The sequence below is a fragment of the Suricata suricatta genome, chromosome 3 (genome assembly GCF_006229205.1).
Source record: "Suricata suricatta isolate VVHF042 chromosome 3, meerkat_22Aug2017_6uvM2_HiC, whole genome shotgun sequence".
Classification (NCBI taxonomy): Eukaryota; Metazoa; Chordata; class Mammalia; order Carnivora; family Herpestidae; genus Suricata; species Suricata suricatta.
In genome coordinates this window covers 40,958,886-40,981,637 of record NC_043702.1, presented here as the reverse complement: position 1 = coordinate 40,981,637, position 22,752 = coordinate 40,958,886, and the positions used below count along the sequence as shown (strand labels likewise).

The 22,752-nt window shown below is 37.0% G+C and overlaps 1 protein-coding gene across 1 annotated transcript in view; it reads right to left on the bottom strand.

Moving 5' to 3' along the window:
• The window catches only part of TMEFF2 (transmembrane protein with EGF like and two follistatin like domains 2), a 221,789-nt gene that overhangs the window by 83,388 nt on the left and 115,649 nt on the right, over nucleotides 1-22,752 (bottom strand). The window contains exon 5 of the mRNA XM_029934201.1: nucleotides 12,832-12,928. Within this exon, the coding sequence (XP_029790061.1) occupies nucleotides 12,832-12,928 (97 nt within the window). The remainder of the gene's footprint in view (nucleotides 1-12,831; nucleotides 12,929-22,752) is intronic.

Genomic DNA, 22,752 nt, shown 5'->3' with positions numbered 1-22,752 from the left:
ATTGTGCCATTTACCAAACTCTTCCGCGTGCACCCGTTGTGCTCATGTGGGTCATATGAACAGTGAAGGTGAAAAGCACATTACAGACTCCAAATACAAAGGGATATTGCTCTTTATCCCTTTCACTATTGTTCTTTCCTTCATTTATTTATTTCTTGCTCATGCATTCACCTACTTACTCAGGCCCTAAGTGCTTTCTTGGAGCTGTGTTTGCTACTGGAGGAGCCACAAATTATATCCCAGTCTCTGCTTTCCAAGAGGTTGCATTTCGGTTGAGGAAATCACATACGTACACTTGCAGGTAACTAGGTACTGACAAAATTGAAACAAGAGAAAGCACTATGGGATAAGGGAGAAGGGGCAATGGCTACGTTCTGGAGTGGGCAAGTAATGCTCCGGAGGCAGTGATGGTGCAGATGACTAAATCAAATCACTTCCAGATCAACACATCTGAGGGCTTCTCAGTATAGTTAGCATAAAATCAGCACTTATCACTAAGGCCTGCTAGAACTTTCATGATCAGGCCCCTTTCCAACTTCATCTAAGACCTTAGCTACACTAGGTTTCACTCGGTTCCTTCAGGACACCAAGCTCCCCTGCACTCTTGTGCCTTTAGACTAGAGGTCCTCTCTGCTCAGAGTTCTGCGTATACAGATACAGATTTTTGCGAGGCTCCCTCTTGCCTTGCCTCCTATTTGAATCCATGGCAATCTTCAGAGAGGCATTCCCTACATATCCAATCTTGGGTGGTGTCTCCTTCCCTTGGGACTCTGTTTTCAGAACTTTTATTATTATCTGAAAGTATCTTGCTGCTTACTATTCTATTCCTTTATCACTTAACCCCCCACTCCTTCATCTCTCCCCTTTTTAGCACGTCTATGTCATCATCTTGGATGAGAACTTCCCCCAAAATGTAAGCTCTTTACAGGCTGGAACTTGTTCTATGTAAAACATGTACTGCCAGGGCTCAGACAGAGAATGACCCATCAGACACACTAAATAAACATCTACTGCTACTGTACAGCTCTTGATTCCAATCTCTCTCTTTTAAGGTCATTAACAAACTTTATTGCTGGGTTCTTTCTCCTTAATGCTACTTTTACTATAGAGCAAATGTTCTGGCCAGAGGGATATATGTAGAAGTGAGAAATGCCACTTCAGAGACTGGCTGATAAAAATTCCCATGTATGATCTTTTTGTCTCTTTTGTTTTCTATTAAATGAGTGAATAGAACCTCAATGATTTAGGAACGGAAAGGGCCATGGTATGTAAACAGATACAGTTCCTAAAAGACATGGTGAAGACTGATTAGGAATGCTAGCCTTGAAATGTGATAAGAGCAAGAAAGAAGTGTGTGTGTGTGTGTGTGTGTGTGTGTGTGTGTGTGTGTGTGAGAGAGAGAGAGAGAGAGAGAGAGAGAGAGAGAGATCTTTTTATCTGTTATAACATTTAGTGTTGTTAGGCAGAAGCTAGACCTGAGCAGTGGAAGGAATGCCCAAGGCAGAGCCCCTAGTCCTTGAAGGGGAATGATGGAGACAGGAGCTTGAGGCAAGGACAGTGACCAACAAGCTACATGTTAGAAGCGCAGGGACACAACAACCTGACCTGTGGGGCTGACAGATCTAGAGCCACAGGTGCAAAGCATATGCTCTCCTCTTCCACCTCTATCCTAAGGTAATCCGCAGGCTCATTGTAATTCATTTGCATTGTGGGAACAGCTCCACCTGAAGGAGAAAGGCTGCCAGGACCATTCTGGTACAAGCCTTGTAAGGTCAACCGGGTCTCCCTCGCAACCTGTGAAAGGAGTTTCCAAATGACTGGAAGCAGCCTCCATTAGAGACCATCCTACTGTATATCACTGCTCCTCCCAGCCTAGAGAGATGCAACAAATATCAGATCCCAAAACTACCTAAGGGCTGATTCCACTTCATGGAACCAGCCAGCTCTCACACCTTGAGAATGTACTTTTGCTTTAATAGACGGCTTTGTGCCGGCTACTTTCCTTCTGGTTTTTTTTGTCTGAGCATGGATCCCCATGTTAATCTTGTGAGCAATCCAAAGACGAAGACCTCCATGCAGACTCTCCCACCGGTAACGGTGTTTCCTGAACTAATATTTGACAACTAAGTCTTCCATCATTCAGCTATGGGTAGTTTTCCGGCCCTTCAGTTACTGCACACAATCTCAGTCATAAGCTATTCTTCCTTCTGAAAGGACAGTTTCTATAACTACCTTGACATCTATCTTTTAGCATTATGCACAAAAAGGGCCTGCACCTTGGACTTAGAAAAATCTGAGGTTGAACGTAAGAACTGCTCCTACCTAGCAACATATATTTGGCATATTACTTACTGATCTCCCTCAAACTTGGTTTCCTTCTTTCTCTAAGTGGAGGAAAATAAGACCTAATTTACTGTACCTTTTTAAAGGATTAAGTGAGATGGCTCACTCGATCTCTCTGGAGGCTTTACTTGCCTTCCATGCAAATTAAACATACATTTCTTTCTCTGTTTTCCCAGAGGACTTTCCCTACACCTGTAAAACGCCTCTGAGTCTTTCAAGTTCTCCACTGAGTCCCCAGTTTTCTGGAGCACAATGTTTACAAAATAGGTCACAGTATGGCCTCTGGCTTCAAATCTTGACTTTGAACCTTAATAGCTAATGCTTCAATTTCATCATATTTAAAGCTGTGTGCTTCAATTTCATCATATTTAAAGCTGCAATAGTAATAATACCTTTTAGTCAATGAGAATTACATGAGTCAATAAAACCAAAGCCCTTAGAGGGGTGCAGGGCACAAAGTAAGTGCTTACTAATGCTTAGCTGTTCTTTTTTCAAGAAAAAGAAACTCAATTAAAATTAAACTGCATACTTTAATCAAATACACTATTCTATTTCTTTGTTATAATAATTTGATATTATATTTAGATGTTTTAAAGTACTGCATTTATGTGGATATCTAGTTTATTACAGAAATACATCACTAACGTTTGCTAATATGAAGACAGTATTTTATTTCATTTATTATTTTTGCATTTCTCTCACTTATTGTATATATATTTTAATATCTGTTCATGGCTAGTTGTAGTCTAGCATTACTTGTATTACCCTGGATAGTACAATTTTGAGTGTAGAAACCTCATTTTAGAATGAGCTCAGAGAACAGAGAAAACTACTATGTCAAAGACTTTAAAAAGACTATAATGAGTAAAAAAGAGCTGTGGTAAACAACCTTTAGAAGATCATCCATCCCAAGTGCATCATCCTGATTTCTTATATTTCATTCATCGCTTAGCGGGGAGGGGATGGATGGATCCACTCTTGATGGATTTTACCTGGCATGGGGGGGGGGACCTAGAAAAATCAGACCTCCCTTGCCTTCATTTATTTTTTCTTTACTACAATAAGCATTTAGATCTTCAGCAATATTGATTGTCTGACTGGGTGTTGCATGTAATTTTACAATTTGTTCAATCACTTATTAGAAAATACACATCCTTCTTGTAGGGGAATGTGTCTGGAACAGACTGATGGCGGATGGCTTGCTGATTTGTTGTTTAGATGAACTAACACACACAATATATTACCATTTGGAAGTAAACCACTGAAGACTAGCAATAGTTTCTACCCAATTTAAAACACCTTTGGGAGGACAGTTTCTCTGTAAATAATGCTTCTACCGCAGAAAGCTATTTATTATGAATGGTCTGGAAAAAGACAATGAAATGTTTACAGTACATGTACTATCCAGTCTCTTGGAGTTAACCGAGAAAAAATTGCCTAAAGTAGACTTAGAAGGAAATTAGGTTTTGGTAAACTTTTTAGATCTCAAAGGTCAGGACAGTACTCTCAAATCATTCATCTTGAGAAGTGCACAAATTTTGAAAGGAAAATTCTAATATGTGCCACAGAAATTATGTTCATATCTAAATATGTTTTTCATAAGTTTATTTAGCATTCTTAACAATCTCCAAACTCAACCTTAACCTTAAGTAAAATTTCTGAGAGGGGGGGTCTTTTGATGTGTAAAACATGATTTGATTTACATTAAAAATATATATAGGCACATGTATGCACACATACATAAACACGGATATGGGGGGAAATATACCTCCAACTGTTGCAGTGGTTTTCTTGGAATGGTGGATGATGGAGATGAGATTTTAATAGCGTTTTTATATTGCTAGTTTTTTCCAAATTCTCTGTGATAAACATGTGCCACTTTTATAATCAGAAAAAAATCTATTTTAATATAACCTTCAAGAAGATCTATGATATTGGGAAATAAGAGGCTCCACATGGCAACTTGAAGTGCCAAATGGAAAGAGAGAGCAGAGCACTGCCACTACCATGGGATTAAAACCCACCGGCAGAGGGGACATATTTAGCTGCCATTTCATTTAGTGCTTTTTTCTCCCTCTTTCTCTATATGCCATAATTTCTATTCTTACAATAAGAATATGCATTTGTAATAACTTCTCTTTTGCTACTTGGAAAGGGGCACACAGCCCGTCAGCTACTCCCAAAGATAGTCAGGATAACTTTACTTAGCAAATGACTTGCTGCACAGCGCCCTTGTTTCTCCTGCTCTCTACCTCTGGCACTCCCTGTGACACATGGCTGATGGTGGCACACAGCATTAAAGGAAGAGGGCGTGTCGAGTGGCTCATCTCTCACACGCCTCTTTTCTGGATAAAAAGATCTAAAACCTGTCAGTAGTTAATATATAAATAATGTCTACCCTGGTCCATAAACAGGGTTGCTACAGTCGCTTCAAAAGCAGGAAATTGAAGTTGAAGCAGCTCAAAATAATCAGGTTTTGGTGAAGATATGTCTGCCCTTTGCAACCTTCTACCTAATAACCTCATCTTTGGGCACACATTGTCATAAGGACATTCTCCATAGATAATTCAATGCTTCCATGAAAAACAACACAAAACAAAACAAAACAAAGGAAAACCAGACAGTCTCTAAGGAAATGTATATACCTAGTGAGAAAAAATACTTCAAGGCCATCTAGACAATGCGGACCTGTTAATGGTGGATTTCCTTGCTTACGTCTTTGTTTTCATATTCTCTTTTAAGAAAAAAAGATGTGAAATTCGGTATAAGTGTGAGTATATACATAATGTACACTACACATGCACACACACACTTTATGTCATTAAATATATGAGCAGTCAGTGAGTGGGGGTCTCTGGAGTCCGGCTGTTGGGGTTCCGATCCTAGCTCTTCCACTTACTGTTTGGCTTTGGGCAGATTGTTTAACCACTCCATGCCTCTATTTCCTTTCTTCAAAATGGGAAATATTAATGCATTTAACTTCAGGACATTATTAGAAGGATTAAATAGCTCCATAAATGTAAGCATTATGATGGTGACTGCCACATGGGAAACAAACCTTTGGAGGTTCTGTCCTATTTTGATAACTACGAGATTCATACTTTCATTTCTGATATTGGGGTGTTACACTGGGACCCTGGAAGATGGTTAATTCTAGGAGCGGGAGGAGTCTCTGACTCAGAGTACACTAGAAACTGAGAGTCAGACAAGTCTAGAGGAAATTGAGAGTGAGAGAATGGTGAGCAAGCACCAGAAGTCAGGTGAAACTCATTAGCGGGGTATAGTCCGAAACAAGATTCAAACAGCAAGTAAAAAGAGAAACAAGTAACAAAACCAGTTACATTAGTGGTAGAAGTACCCATACTTAGGCATTTTGTTCCTTTGTTGTGCCTTCATGCAGTATTTCATTATTTTTATACAAAACATAAGTTACATGATTTATATTGCATGAGCTAAATAAAAATGATAAAAAAACATATAAAACATATGTTAAAGTTTAGAATACTAAATACATTATTCCTATGTTTCTTGGTAGTCCACAACAGATTTATGTTTGTATCATTTATACCGTAATTAAGTTTCATCAATCACTGTGTGATAGCATAGTTGCGATACAGTTACTGAGAAAAATTCAAAAGAACTTAGGTGAAAATTTTCAAAAGAACTTAGGTGGAAATCTAATTCCTTTGGAAGGAGCCAGTATCACAGAAGACCTGAGGTAAGCCTTTGTTTTAAAGACCATGGTTTATTTTCAAATCCAATTTTACTTTTTAAGTTTCATTTTTCACAAAGTGTAATGTTCCATTTTTGGTGGGCAGGTTAGTTGTTCATTTGTTGTTTTCGGAGATTGCCTACTGTTCATCTGAAGTGGCATCGCTATTCATTTATCTCTCAAAGTGACAAAATGTTCACATTCAGTTTGCGGACTTATTATTGGCAGTTACTACAGAAGGAAGTCTGGGTCACGGATCAGGTATTTGTTGGCACAGATCATTCTACAGACCATGTAGCAAAGACTAGTCCTATTTAACTCTAATTGCATTCTAAATTTTATTTCATTGCATGGAATTTTAAAAAATTCAAAAGTTTTTTTTCTCGATTAAGATAAGTAGAGGAATACATAAAAGAAAGAAATAAAACCAAACAGACTTTTACATTTGGCTATGGATTTGCTAAAAAATATCTGTATTTTCCCCTGAAATCTTGGGAATGGAAGTGTGTGTTACCCCAAATTAAGAACTGTATATTTCAGTCTCTAGAAGAGTTTTCTGGACAAATGGAGGCAGTGAAGGGAAGAGATTTGTCTTTACTCTTCAGTCCCTACCCATCTACACAAACAAAACACCACGCAGTTTTCAGAGGTGACTGCACGGTCTTCACGGGGAGGAGAAGAGGCAGTATCTCAACTCCAGGAGTCTTGAAATTGAAAAGGTTTTCTCATAAAGTCATATTTACATTCAACAAAAACCTTGGATTTTTTCAAGACCAGACCTACTTTTATGTGTGTTTTTATTTTCTCCATGACTACACTCGTGTTAGAAGTCAGTCCTAATTATGGTAAGCACGTTTACAGTTCTGGGGCAAAAGAGCAAAGGAAAACAATGAAAGAGAAGCACCCTGGGAGGGGCCTGAATGAGCTCTTGATTCACTAAGATTTTGGGACTAATCAGCATCCTCTTCTTTAAATATCCCATAGACGATCCTAACCGATCTCTTTACTTAGTAGAAAACAACGGGAAACTTTCCAAATGCAACGCAGTCTTTTCGTTCATTTGTTGACTGGTAGTAGTTTTAAGAGAAGTCAGTCTCTGTGTTCTCCTCAGAGGTGTCTTAATTTTCCCTATCAAACTCGTAATCCAAAAGCACTAAAGTCAGCAGGACCTAATGCCTAATTTGCTACTTAGGTATGGTGAAATCGAGTGCCAACGTTCATCCACGGCCATTGCCCTGCTTCAAATATTCATGATTCTCCACAGTCCAAAATGCATTAAAGGTGGGAATGATGCCAACAACACACAGTCTTCCTAGCGACTAGGAGCCTTCTCAGATCAAAGAAGCAAGATGTTAAGGACTTCAAACTGAACTCTCTTTGCAAGAGACACTCACAAAAAGAACGTCAAAGCCCACACCCTGTCTCAGTTATGGAATGCCAACGAAATAAAGAAAAACATAGATGCTCATTCAGCTTCTCTGAACTCATTTTACTGCAACTACTTTGCTTTCTTCCTTTCTTTTCATTGCAGTCAAACTCAAGGATGTTATGTGGCAAAACTGGAAAACATTATCAATGCTTTCAAAAACAAAATGAATGGCTGCTGAGGAATTAATAGAATTTTAGTCAGTAAGATTTTTGTCAATGGAGCCTGAGTAGCATGTAGATTGTGATACAAAAGCAAAGTTAAAATGGAAATAGGAGCTATAAAGCATACATATGAAGTACACATAATTTAAGTTGTCCCTTTATATCATTTGTCACAAGCCACATCTGCTTTTACACCTGTGCTCCCTTCCTTGATCTATGCTGACATCCTGGAAATGTTAGGCATGCAGCCAATTTCTTACCCAGTCATTCCTATGATCAGATCCAGCTATCAACTTGCTTTTTTCTGATATTAAATCAAGTATCAACCCCGGGGCTCTGAACTACTTCTGACTGACAGGACCAACAGAAACTTCTAGGCTAATTACTTCTTAGAAATAGTTCCCAGTGCAAAGAGAGTTACCATTGACCTACTTTGGACTTAGAGAAATCATTTATCAGGTAAGATAATTAAGGGAATATAAACCTGTTTCTAAAACTAACCAAGTATCAGAAGAATTTGTTAAAATCATAAGTTGGTATCCCCAATGCTATCAGATGGGCTTTATTACTTTGCAATGAGTCAGTTTTATTATGTTTGACTTATTTATAAGCCATTCTTTTTCTTTATAAATTATACTCGGCAGAATGCATTTGAGAGTCTCTTTGATGTATAAACATATTAGTTTTGACTTTTTTCAGTCTGGATATAAAGAGAAACAATCTTTTAAACCCTTCTTTCCTTCCTCTTTTAACCCCTTCCCTATAAACAAGCGTACACATCCCTCTGCACCGCTGTTCCATTTGTTTGAACATCCTAAATAAAGAGATGCCCCGATATGAGAGTGGATAGATCTATGGTGTGGACCACTTCCCATGTGGACTTTTAATTCTCTCTTTTGGAAGCTTAATTCTTTCCTACACTGTAGGGAAATAACTGTAACTGAAGAATCTGCTGTAGGAATGGTGGTTCTCTGCTATTGAGAAAATCTTTGGGTTTCTACATCCTTGATGTTCTCCATAAGAAGAAAGAAAAGGCAAGAGAAAAACCTTGAAATAAGATCACAGAATATAAGTGAGGGGCTTATATTAGCTTATAAACTATCTGTTTTTCTCAAAGGCATCAAAATGTAATGTCTTTAGTATCATGCTTTATCAATGCCATCCTCTAATTATAATTTTTTTCTCTTCTAATTTCCTTACCCCTCTACCATTCATTCATTCATTCGTTTATTTATCTTCTCCTTGTCCAGTGTGACTTGTTTTATTTATTTTTTTATCTTTTAATGCTTATTTATTATTTTGACAGAGAGAGACAGAGTGTGAGTGGGGAAGGGGCAGAGAGAGGGAGACACAGAATCTGAAGCAGGCTCCAGGCTTTGAGCTGTCAGCGCAGAGCCTGATGTGGGGCTCGAACTCCCAGACAGAGATCTTAACCTGAGCCAAAGTCGGATGCTTAACCGACTGCGCCACCTAGGCGCCCCAAATGTGACTTGTTTTTAAAAAAATTTTTTTTTTTTAGTCTTTATTTTTGGGAGACAGAGAGACAGAGTGCAAGCAGAGGAAGAAACAGAGGCTGAAGCAGGCTCCAGGCAGGGCTTAAAAACAGCCCGAGGCAGGGCTCAAACCCACAAAGCCCAGGATGGTGACCTGAGCCAAAGTCGAGCCCTTAAATGACTGAGCCACCCAGGCACCCCCAGCATGACATGTTTAACTCAAAAACTCATCGGTGAAAAGATAAAGTGATTGTGATTCATTGTAATTGATCAACTGGCTTTTTAACTCTAACAGAGATATATCTTCATTCAGAAAATACCTACGCATTTTTGGATAACTAGACTTAGTTTTTGTGATAAAATATAAAATATTAATTTCTTAGGCCCGGGTTAAAGAAAGACCAGAAATTAATCTTTCATCTTTGTTTCGTATTGCAAATACAGTAGTATTTATTCACGTCTTGTTATTGCTTCGTAATGCATGATTGAGGAAATTGCATGTATAAAACTGTGGTTTTAGTTAGTCTCAAAGGTGAAAATAAAATCGAACGCTGAGTTGAGCTCCTTGTTGCCACACAGCACATGCAGTTTGTTATGTTTGGGAGAGAACTGGGTCGTGGTTTCGTCCAAAATCAACTGCATATCAAAACTCCCCTCCTTCCGTCGACCAGTACTAGAGTCAGATCACTCCCCAACTGCCTCCCGTTGTACTTTATAGCCTCTTTCCTTCCACGTCTATTTAATTTCATTTATCGCTTTATTCTTGTGTCCTTTAGCTGTTTCCAATCTGTCCTTCATGGTCATAACTCAATACAAAATGTTAACATGCAAAGGTATTTATATAAATGAAAATCAATACGTTTATCACTTTCAGCGCCATTCCTTCTTGCTTACATTGGACATTTTAAGTACATTTTATTTAAATGCTAACAACTTTTCATTCTTGCCTGGGAAGTATAATGATCTTCTTGGCTCCCTGCCCCCTGCATCCCTCTAATCTTCACAGCTATAGCCACTTAGCCCCATCTGGAGGTTCAGCTTTATTCCACATTTTGGAACTAATCTTGTCTCTAGGCTGGGGGCGTACAAGATGTCCTAGCCAAAAGCTAACTGATTCAGCATCCAGTCAGCCTTGCTGCTGATTTCATTCTGACCTTGTAATTTATTTTTCTGAGATATAGACGCTTGTCTCAGCCCCTTGTAACCAAGGCTTGGCTTTCTACACCAGTTCCGGCAAGTGGGTATCTATCCAGTCTTGCCCGGATCTGTCTCTGTTTTCCTGATTGATAATCAATTCCTTGATCGCTGAAGTTCTGCTTTGCCCTTCTCGTTCCCTTTGTATAACTGTGTTTCATTTTCTGAGCCCCAGTGCATGGCTGGGACCCATGACCTCCTGTTGAATTTTTCTGATGCCATCAGCCCTGTGTGTATCTGTTCATTCCACCTGCCCTCATACCATACATCTGAACTTTTGCTAGAATACCAGGGGTGACACTGCTTGCCTGGCCATTTTCCCACTGCCTGCCGCGGGCATCTCCCTTGTCACCAGCTTGAAGCCTGCAGGTCTTGAGTCACTACATCTAAGCTGCCTTCAATCTGGCTATTTTATTATTCCAGACATGGCAGGAAAGAAATATTATTTTAATTGCATCTTTGGCTGAATTGTGATGCTAACACCCTCTAGATACGTTCACCTCCCCTCTTCATTGTGGCTCTGCCATTTAAACACTTCAAAGCTCAGTTTCCTCTTTGTAAAGTGAAACGATGGTGGAATTTATCCATCCCTAGGATTATTTTAAAGACAAGCGAGAAGAAAAAGTACACAGATGGACCAAACCCATAGTAAGCAACCAGAAGTTTTCAGCTGCTCTTCATATTGTTTCTTAAATCTTTGCATCTGCAAAGTAAACTATGTTACCTAAAGATGACCACTGAAGAGATGAGAAACTAGGGAAATGGAAATTCTTAAGAAAAAAATTAGGAACCCATGTGAATTTTTTTTTAAGTAAGATAATTGACAGCAAGATAATTAACAGCTCTAAAAATGATGTTGACCTACGGATGCAGTCACCAGGAAGCATTAAAAATGCAACTTTTAAAAGATGTCTTTCCTAGCAGTGTGTCTTCACATATATAATGGCTATGACTATATAGAGCCTGAAAGCATTTAGAAAGCAAAATGATTCTTTGAGTTAGCCATTTATTTTAAAGCAGTGTTTCGTAGTCATTTGAGGGGGGGGTTAGATAAGTAAAAATTTAAGCTCTTCTTCTCTGAAATTGTGATTTATTAATTTGGGGATGGAACAAAAGGATTAGTGTGTCTAAAACATTTCCAGAGTAATTGTGATGATCAGCCAGGTTTTGGAACCATAAATCTATTAGCCATTAAGATGCCCAAAATGCTCGTAGGAAAATATACATTTACTTACCTCAAGACAGATCAGTATATAAACTCTCACATGGCCGCTAGCTGCCCATTGGCGAGAAATACTTGGCAGGTATGGAAACTCTATTGATGTCTGCATTTATTAATGGCTAATTCACCTGGCTATAGTGTTTACCTGTAAGTACCTGATTAATTTACCCTAAGGACTCGTTTGCTCTGTTGGAATCCTCCGCTTAATTTGCATTCAAAAAATGTTTTAAATATTTTAAGTGCAGACTATTTCACTCTTGCCAAAATTATCTTGCCTTCAATTTTTCCTTCTTGTTCTTTTGATGAATGGCTCCTTCCAGCCACCAAAGTCTGATTCAAATTATTGTTGAATCTCAACTCTATTGAGATATAACTGACATATAACATTGTATAAGTTTAAGGTGCACACGTGTTGATTTGATATGCTTATATATTGCAATATGATTATCACTATAGTGTTAGCTAACACCTCCATCACTTTCACACAATTACTATTGTTTTTTTGGGGGCATAAGAACACTTAAGATTTACTCCCTGAGCCACCTTGATCAAAATGATTATTAACTCCTCTAGACAAACATAGTCGGCACAATGAAGAAAGCAAAGGGCACTTGGCTGTTTTCCTTAAAGACACGTGTGTAAATGAGGGGGAACTCTGACTCCTTCCACTATCATGCCACAAAGACCTCACTCTTAACTTTGAGTTGCTCCCTTTGGGTGTGATTAAGGCAAGACTAATACATGTGGATGCCCTAGAGGACTAATATTATTCATTGTTTGTTCAACGTATCTTTACAGAAGGAGTTGAGTATTGCTGGAATGAAGGGAGAAGTCGATCCTAGAGAGAAGCTCAGAAATCAGTCTTTGCTCCACTGCCTTCTTAATTAGTTTTGGGGGTGCATAGGCATAACCTTAAATAAATTCTCGGCAGTTATTCAGAGCCACCATCTTAGAAAGCAGATTGGCAATCATCCATTCTTTATTGGTTCTTAAGAAATCTTCTGACATATATGATTTTTCTATCCATCTTTTAACACTGATAGTATTTGGGGGTCTAAAAGTGCCTTAGTGTATCTTATCAAGTGACGAATGCTCTTAACGGCTAGTCCAGCTCTTAATTCAGCTTCAGAAATTCCTTGCTGTTACTATAACCCTCAATTTTCCCCCTTAGGAAATGGATAGGAAAAAATGCTGGAAATGTCTTTTAGGAAATGGTTGAGAGAGTAAAAAGAACTTACAGCTATGATTTGTTTGAAGAATAAAAAAGAACACGTTACCAGACATCCTCGGCATCTTCGTCACATTCGGCACCGAACTGGCAAATATCACAGGTGGAAGTCTCCTTTTGACTGGTTTCTCCTGAACCTTCATGAACTGGAGAGCAGAAAAAAGTGAACAAACCGAATTCAGGTAAGTGTGCTTAATACCAACACTCGAAGACTACTCTATATCAAGGCTACTTTCTGAATAGACCAATTGGCTTCAAAGAATGTCTTATTCACCTCTTTTCTTCCCAAAATTTAAGGAAAACTCTAGCAATAATATGCACCGATTGTTATGTAGTAAACACTTCAGGTTTTTACAAGCAAAATGAGATGGCAAATAAGAGGGTTTACTGGATTTATCAAAAATACTTGGTTAATAAGTAGACCATAAGAAAGAGTTATTAATTAAAAGGGATTTAGATTGTTACTTGCCTAGAGGAAATATCTTATGTTTACTCTACACAAAATACTTTGCATTTTCTCTTTCCTAAATTATAAATCTCTTTCATTCAAAGACTCTTATGATTAAAAACATTTAAAAGGGAAGTCTTGACTTATTAGATATGTCTTTTTTTTTGCCAAATGCTTAGTACTTAAACTTTTTTTTTTAATGTTTTATTTATTTTTGATACAGAGAGAGACAGAGCATGAGAGGGGGAGGGGCAGAGAGAGAAGGAGACACAGAACTGGAAGCAGGCTCCAGGCTCTGAGCTAGCTGTCAGCACAGAGCCTGACACGGAGCTAGAACCCACGAATGTGAGATCTGACCTGAGCCAAAGTCGGAGGCTCAACCAACTGAGCCACCCAGGCGCCCCTAAATGCTTAGTACTTATAAGGAAGATATGTTGATTATAAATTTTTAGGAAACAGCTTTGAGTTGGTTTATGCAATCATTTCTTGGAATCTTATACAAAAATTGCACAAGAGCCCATCATAGTGATTTCCTTCAGGAGAGTGATGAACATATATTTCATTTAAAAATACATATTCTCATTGATGAAAATTATTGATATGGTCTTTTCCCTCCATAAATTACAGGTATAGACATATGAAATATATAACTAAATTACAAAATTAACTTTTCAAAATCAGGACACAGGACACAAATATTTTGACTCCAAAGAATGAAAACCTGAGCAACACTTTTGAGATGATGGATTACTATTTACTCAATTAAAAAATATACAGTTGAAAGCAAAAATAGTATTGGTTATAGATGAAAAATTGCAACAACTTAACTACTATATAGATAATTTTATTCTGTGGACAGATCATATACTTAAAAAACAGATGTGTAAGTCAAGAGGATCTTTTTTTAAAAAACATTTTTGTTTTATTTTACTTTTGAGAGAGATGGAGACAACAGAAGTTGGGGGGGCGAGGAGAGAGAGAATCTCAAGCAGGCTCTGTGCTGCTAGTGCAGAGCCTGATGTGGGACTCAAATCCATGAAGGTGTAAGAGCATGACCTGAGCTGAAACCAAGATTTGGGCACTTAACTGACTGAGCCACTCGGGTGCCCCATAAACCAAGAGGATCTTTAAAAAGTCCACTTCTGCAAAAAGTTAGTTATTTTCAATAGAAAAAGAAAATAAGCAATTAAGCATGGCAATTTCTCCAATTTTTATGAACCCTAATAAGATCACATCATCCTTAACAAAGACACAATGCATTAAGATGCACACTGAAACTAACAAATCCAATCCTACTTATTTTGCTTTAATATGATATTTCCCTCATTTATTCTTTGCCCATTAGCAAGACAATTTTTAACATTTACAAAAGCAAGAAGACTTTATTCCTTGTTTTTCATTAATTTACTGCTGTGCACATAAGTGATTTAATTTGCCAAAAAAAAAGAAAAAAAAAGAGACAGACATCTGAAAGAGTTCACTGTTTTATAGTTTAGTTTTTTTCTGGAAAGGTAGAAATATTTAGTTTTTCCAAAGCAACTTTTTTCCTTCTGTATTTGATGGTTTGCACTTACATTTCCAAAATTAAGCAGACATCAATTGCAAAAGAATAGATGGTATAGTTTTAAATTTGGAAGACTTGAGAAAAGGTATTCCTCCCCAGAAAGAAGAAGGAATTTTAGACTTTGATAGAACAGACAGCAGTTATTATCCACTCTATTACTTTAATACAGGCAAGACCATTAGAGTGGACCATGGGGATAAGAAGGAAGCCGCGGTCTCTCCTCAGGAGACACCGACCAGCTGTGGTCTCTTTATTACTTTCTTATTATTAATGCAACACAGAAGCTGCTAATGGGAGAGAGCCCTTTAGTGCTAGCAAGATTAGCAGCTCCAGACTAAAACTTCCCACCACTCAGGAAACACACTAACGCAATGGGAAGGTCCTTAATGAACAGTTACAGCCACTTAGGGGCAGCTCCATTTTCTTTTGCGGTAGAGATCCTAGCTTATGGATCTACTGGAAGTAATCTAGGGGATGAGTTGTGCTAACTTGGCAAAACTACTAATAATATTTCTACTGGAAGTCATATTTCATTTCTATAAACGGGACAGTTATCAGTAGAATCAAGATGTTTGCAAATTCTCCCATATAGATGGAGCGGCCAATTCAGAGTAGCAGTAGCAACGCCTCCACCAATAAATATTCAGAAAGAAAGTGATTTTATTTGAAGTCATCCACGATAAGTAAAATCTCTCCATATTACCTGAAGCATGGGCTTGCACCTTTGTAATAAACCGGTACACAGTTTTCGTGTAAGCAAGGAGATCAGTGGTTCTTAAATTGGGTGGGGCTCAAAAGCTCTGGTAGATTTTGTTCATTTATTTTTAGTTTTTAGCATAACTGCCTAGGATATCCTTGGAGACACTGAAGTTGTAGCCTTGATGCTTGGATATGTATGTTCTAAAAAACGGACCATCCCTACCTAAGAATCTCTGCCTTAAATAATACCAAGAAGACTTTGTCCCAAGCATTCTCTCCATAGGTTGTTTAGGACTTGTGACACGTTAAAGTCCACAGAGAGTGCCTGGAGGTTTGATTAAAATGCAGGTTCTGATTCAGTAGGAGTGAGCTTATGCTTTTCTTACAAGCCCCCACAAGCTGGTGCTCCGGGTCTACAGACCACATTCTGGGTAGCAAGGGTAGCACTGTCTTTCAAACCACAATCCATAATTTATTAGCAAAGGAGTTAGTGGGTCACTTACCCGAGTTTTTGTAAACATGAGACAGAATATACCAGAATAGAAAACACTGAGTGCATCTCATTTAGCAAGTATAGGTTTTATTTTATAACACTGTTTTAGTTATCCATATGTACATCTACACAGAGCTGGAATATAAATTTCATTTCTTACTAAAGGTCACAGTCATAAAAGCCTGAAAACCACTGATTTAGCACACGGTAGATGCTCAGTAAATGTGTATTGAATTTGACTATTTCTTCTTCTCATTCTTTCTACATTTTCAGAAATGAGAGGGTCACTGCTTCATCATTTGCATTCATCCACTGATTATACACGAATAAAATTCATTTATCCTAAAGTACTAGTTCAACTATGCATTTGCATCTTAATCCCTTTATTTTGTGAAGGAAAATAATTATTTCCCTTTATTCTATAGAAACTTATATTTCAGCACTTGACTGAGGGAAATGTGAGGGTAAAGGAGGCAATGCCCCTAAAAGGATATTTTTTCATTGTGGAGCTCCATGGTTAGAACTGTTTTAATCTCTGAAGATTCTGAATTGGGAGATTATAAGAGATAATCAAATTACTTCTTTCTCAACAGGTGGTTTCATCTGGAGGTTACCAAAGTTCCTTCATCACCACCGTGTCCTGGCCCAATACGGGTATTCACGCTGGATGTGCCTGCTGGGTCCTAGTCTCTTCCTGACTCACTGTAGTGCCTGCTGGGTCTCTTCATATCCTAAGACATTTGTGAAAACATGATGAAATAATGCATTCAAACAGTTATTCAATGTCATTTATTTTGTCAAAAACTGTACTAAAATTTATATTCATTAAAATGCTCAGATCTTAAGTGTATCCTCCAATCAGTTTTGGGGAATGGCTCTCAGGACAAGGAACACCTCTGTCATCCCTTAGGGCGCCCCCTTCCCAGCCAGTATCCTACCTCCACTCTGTCTCTCTCTCTAGGCAGATCTGTGATCTGATTTCTGTCACCGCAAACGTGGTTTTAACTATTCTAGAAGATCACATCAAGGGAATCACAGCATTTAACTATTGTGCTCACTTTTGTCACTCAGCGTCACTGTTTTTGAGATTAATTCAGGTGGCTGTGTGTATCAGTCACTTATTTCTCTTTATTGCTTGGTATTCAATTAAATTAATATTTCAAACTATACCATTGTCTTATTTAAAAACCTGGTTGTTTTCAGTTACTAGCTGGAAATAGTAACTGAGCATTTATTAATAAAGCTGCCAAAAGTCTTCTGGTAAATGACTTTTTGTGCATATTAGTTTTTATATCTCTTGGGCAAATATCTGGCAGTGGTGTAACTGGGTATCAAGGTAAACATTATTCTTGTTTCTCTATTTATTCTCAAGTTGGAATCTTTAATATATTTTGGGTTTCAATTTTTGTCAGACTTGAAAGCTGTCAGATGTTGTGAGCTGGAGGCTGAGGTTCTGTCTTTGTCTTTCTCCTTCGGACAGGATGTTTTTCTCTTGACCTGTGTGTGGATGAAGTGAAATACGATGATTGATCTTCATATGTTGAGCCAACCTCCCATTCTTGGGATAAGTCCAACTTAATCCTAGTATATAATCCTTTTATATAATGCTGGATTTCATTTAATGATATTTTGTTCAATTTTTAAAACTCTATGTTCATAGGTATATTGGTAGTAATTTTCTTTCCTTATATTGTTCTTGTTTGGTCTTACTATCAGGATTAAAACTGTCTCATGATATGAATTGAAAGTGTTCCCACTTTCCCTATTTAAAGAAAGCTCGTGTATGATGGTACTATAATTTCTTATACAGATTTCTCTATACAAGGCTACTTAAATTTTCTATTTTATTGATTTCTGCCCTTATTTTTATTATTTCCTTTGTGTCATATACTTAAGGTTTAATTTATTATTTTTATTTCCTTTTTTAAAATTTATTTATTTTGAGAGAAAGAGAGAGAGAGAGAGAGAGTGGGTAGGAGGGACAGAGAAAGAGAGAGAGAGAGAGAGAGAGAGAGAGAATCCCAAGCAGGCTCCACATTGAGTCCAGAGCCCAATGCGGGACTCAATCCCATGAATCCTGAGATCATGATCTGGGCAGAAACCAAGAGCCAAATGCTCAAATGACTGAGCCATCCAGGAACTCCTGTTATATTGGTAGGTTCTCAAAATGGAAGCTTGATTTTCTACCTTTCATATTTCCTAAGATGGTCATTGAAATCTATAAACTTTCTTCTAAAGACTGTTTTAGCTGCATCCCACAAATACAGATATATTGTGTTTTCATGTATTTATGTTCAACATTTATATTGTAATATCCTTTGAGGTTTTTCGCCTCTGATCCATGGATTATTTTTGTAAGTGTTTTTTTAACCTCAAACTATTTGAGGCTTTTCCAGGTTATCTTATTTTTATTCACCTTAAAAACTCTACCATGGATGAAAAATGTATTCTGTTTAATTTAAATCCTTTGAAATTATTGAAACTTGTTTTATGGCTCAGAACATGGCCTATCTTTTTGACTATTCCATAAGCATCTTAGAAAGTGTAACCTCTTTTGAGTAGTAGTTTTCTATCAATGTTAATGAGCTTAAGTTCATAGTTAGTATTATTCAAAGCAACCGTAACCATACTGAGCTTTTGTTTAATTGTTCTATCTCTTTCTGAGAAAGGAGTGTTAAAATCTCTATCAGTGACAGTAAAATTATTTCTACTTCTCTTTTGCTTTGTTCTTTTGTTTTGTCCTGTATTTGGAAGCTTTGATAATGGGTGCACAGATATTTAACAGTCTTATATCTTTTTAAATAAGTGACCCTTCTATCATTATGAAATGCCCCCTTTTTAATCTTTGGTAACACTACTCATCTTAAAATCAACTTTATTCTGAAATGTATATAGCCATATTGGCTTTTGTTTGCTTATTATTTCTATTTCTTTACACCCAACATGTTGGTAACATGTTTAAAGGGTGTTTCTTGACAAGAACATAGAGTTGGATCTTGCTTTTTTATACAGGCTGAATATGTTTGCATTTAATCAGGCCATTTATTATACTTACTTTAATGCAATAATCAATACGTTTGGTTTTAAGTCCACCAACTTGGTACTTGATTCATAGTTGGCCAATCTTTTTGGGCTCCTCTGTTGTCTTTTCTATCTTATTGTTTTCTTTTATTTAGGTGAATCAAATAATTTTATTCAGTTTATCTTATCTCTTCTAATTTTTTTGGTTATACTTTTTTATGTTACTATTTTGGTAGTTGCTTTAAGAATTACAATATGAATTAAATTTAAAAAACAAGCAAACTTGATTTCTGTATCATCAAGAATACTAGGATTTTGAGAAGAGTACTTAAAGATCTACAGGAATAGCATTTCTAATGAAATTGGATCTTCCTTCCCCAAGAAACAAAAGAATTACAATACACCTCTTTATTACTTCATAAACAATTTAAGAAATTTACGACAATATATTTTAATTACTGTGGTTCACATTTTGCATTTTTATTGTCATGTATCATCATTCTACCTTTTTAAAATTAGTTTTACTTTATATAGCTGCCCTACCTGTTTTTGTTAATTTTAAAGGCAAAGGCCAGAGATTTCTGTACTTGTGAAGTCTCCCGCCTGTCATTGTTAAATGAATGACTTCTGACACGTTTGCTCTAACTTTTCTAACTTATCTATAGTCTCACATTCTCCATGAATGACATTATTGGCATATAAAATTTATAGTAGATTGTTTTGTTTTTCCCATTATTTTTCTACCCTTTCTAATAAAAGGACTACATAGGAGTGCCTGGGTGGCTACATAGGCTGAGAGACCAACTTCGGCTCAGGTCATGATCTCGTGGTTCACGGGTTTGGGCCCCAGGTCGGGCTCTGTGCTGATAATCTGAGAGCCTGAAGCCTGCTTCTGATTCTGTCTCCATCTCTCTCTGCCCCTCCCCCATTCATGCTCTGTCTCTTTCTGTCTCTCAATAATAAGTAATATAAAAAAATTTTTTAAGAAAAGGACTACATATTCCTTTCCATAGCCATATTTCCATTGAGTTCCAGGGTGCCACTATTGGTCTTGTGACTTGCTTTTGCCATTGAAAAGTGAATGGAAATAGGAAACTATATAAAACACATCGTGAGGTTTCTACTTTCCTGCTCTTTCCTTTGCATAAAAAAAGCATATTCCAGAATAGGAGTGGTTCCTTTTTTTAACCAATCCCAAAATGATATGATATTCAGAGCACAGCGCAGTTAGTTGTATCAATGAGAATAAGAATTATACCACTGATGCTATAAGGCTGTGAGATTCTTTTAAAGTTTATTTATTTACTCTAAGAGAGAGAGGGAACATGTACATGTGAATGTGGGAGGGGCAGGGAGAGAGAGAGAGAGAAGGGGGGGAGAGGGAGACGGAGACGGAGAGAGAGACACACAGTCCCAAGCAGGCTCCACACTGTCAGCACAGAACCCAACATGGGGCTCAAACTCACAAACCATGATGTCATGACCTGAGCTGAAACCAAGAGTCAGACACTTAACCGACTGAGACACCTGGGCGTCCCAAGCCTCTGAGATTTTGAAGTCATTTGTAACGAGACATTTACCTAGTGAAAGATGACTAATAAGACATCAGTGAGTGTTATCAGTTAATTCTAAGGAAATGTATTTTCACACCATTTTCCACCCCTCAGATTTCGGTTGTGTTACTTATCTACACAACCCTAGACCTAATTTTAAGCAAATCTGCTTTCAAACTTTTTACTATTTATTTTCTATGCCAACATATATTCTGCAATAGTTAAGTCATATTTTTAAAATATTCTTATTTTCTCACAGCACAGCAGTATGCACCCCAGTTCATGCATGGTTCCTATCTCCTTGGCCATGTAGCTCGCTAGTAGTTCTCTTTGACAGATATAAGGTGTTCCATTTAAGTTAAGCACAGCATAAACATTAAACGTAGTATAAGCATGTATGAATAGAAACCTCTACATGCATCAAATCTGCAATTAAAACAAGCAATCCCTAAAACATCAGACTCCTTCTGAGCTTAAATATGACCCATATATATTGGCTCTACACTCATTTACTTTACTCTAAAGTTGAAAAAAAAATTACACAAATTTTCTTTAGATCTTAATCTGAATGTATGCTAAATCTAGAATGCATTTTTCTTTTTCTGTTTTATGGTTGATATCAGTCATATATTTGGTATATTGTTGTTGTTGTGTTTTTCCTAACTAGGTAGACTGACAAAGTAATTCTTGGCAGCCTTAATTTTTTCCACTTTGTTTATGTAGAAAAAAGATTTAAATCAGTAATAACATTCAATATAACTGTTGTAACTAAAATTACTTTGACTACCAAATTATGAACAGCAATTTTTCACTTTGAAGAACTTCCACAAGTTATTATTTCATTATCACTGAAAAGCTGAACTTTGAGTTTACCTTCCAATGAAGGAAAAGTTCCACTGAAACAATGGAAAGAAATTTTTAAATCAGAACTCTCTATTCTCTTCTTTAATTGGTGTGACTAGTCTATTTTCCCCCTTGTGCCCCAGCTTTACCTCTCACACGCTGCGCCCACGTGTAAGTTGAATTTAAATGGTGGCAGCTGCTGACCGCTCATAGAGGCTCAGATAGTTCTAAGCCATTGCCTTTGAGCCATAGTCATGTTCTGTTACATTTCCCTAGAAACCCCAATATGACTTTAAGGAAAAATAAGAATAAGAAATATTTTCCTTTATTCATCTTATAATGCAAGGATATTCATTATATGAAAAATAATTATACCATTACATCATATTATGGAAATGCTAATACACAGGAAGTAGCATTTTGGTGTGCTGCTTACAAAACTAACACAGATTAATTGTGTACATGTAGCAGCACCACAAGGCAGTAAGATGTTTCAGATTTTAGGGAAGAAATCCATGATCATTGCTTCATTTTAATGAAAAGAGGTACAATTCCACCCATAATTTTTAATTTTTAAGTGATTCAAGTGCCAAAAACTAAAGGAAGGCTACAATTACACTTACACATAATGATCTAAATTTCTAAAAAACACTTGAACGTATAAGAACTAAGTTCATGACTGAACAAATGTAATTTTATATTAAACACTCAAAAGAAAAGATCATTACAGAAAATTTAATTTTTCCTAATTAAGCTAGTTTGCTAACTTGAAAAAGTTTCTTTAGAAATCACACATAATTTATCTTCTGCACAACTAAAAATAATTTAAGAGATGAAGACAATGCCACTATGTTGAGGCACAATTCAATCGCCATCATGGAAGTCTGACTGATTTCATTCAGTCCTATTGAGCTAGAACCAAAGATACTCAGGTGATTTAAAAAAAAAAAAAGAAGCAATAGAGAAACAAAATGAGGAAAGAAGAAATGAGAGAAGGCAGGAAGGATGGAAAAAAGAAAAGAAAGGAAAAATGCTTACTTAGTTTGATACCATGTATGCCAGAATTCATGAAAGCAAGTTCCTATGTCAGACTTCAGGAAACTCTATCGTATCAATCATGTGATAATTACAAACAAAAATACTCGTCTTATCCTCAGTATAATTAACTTGAATCACTTTATGCAAATTCGTATAAATAATTAAAATGTTTTTCTTATTAAATGTCTAAAAGATGAGACATTTATTTTTTGCTGGTGAATTCTGAACACTGGCTTGGGCTACATGAGTTACTGTAGAGCACCGTGAATACCAAATCGCCATGAGAGGAGACAGAAAAGATTAAGAGATTA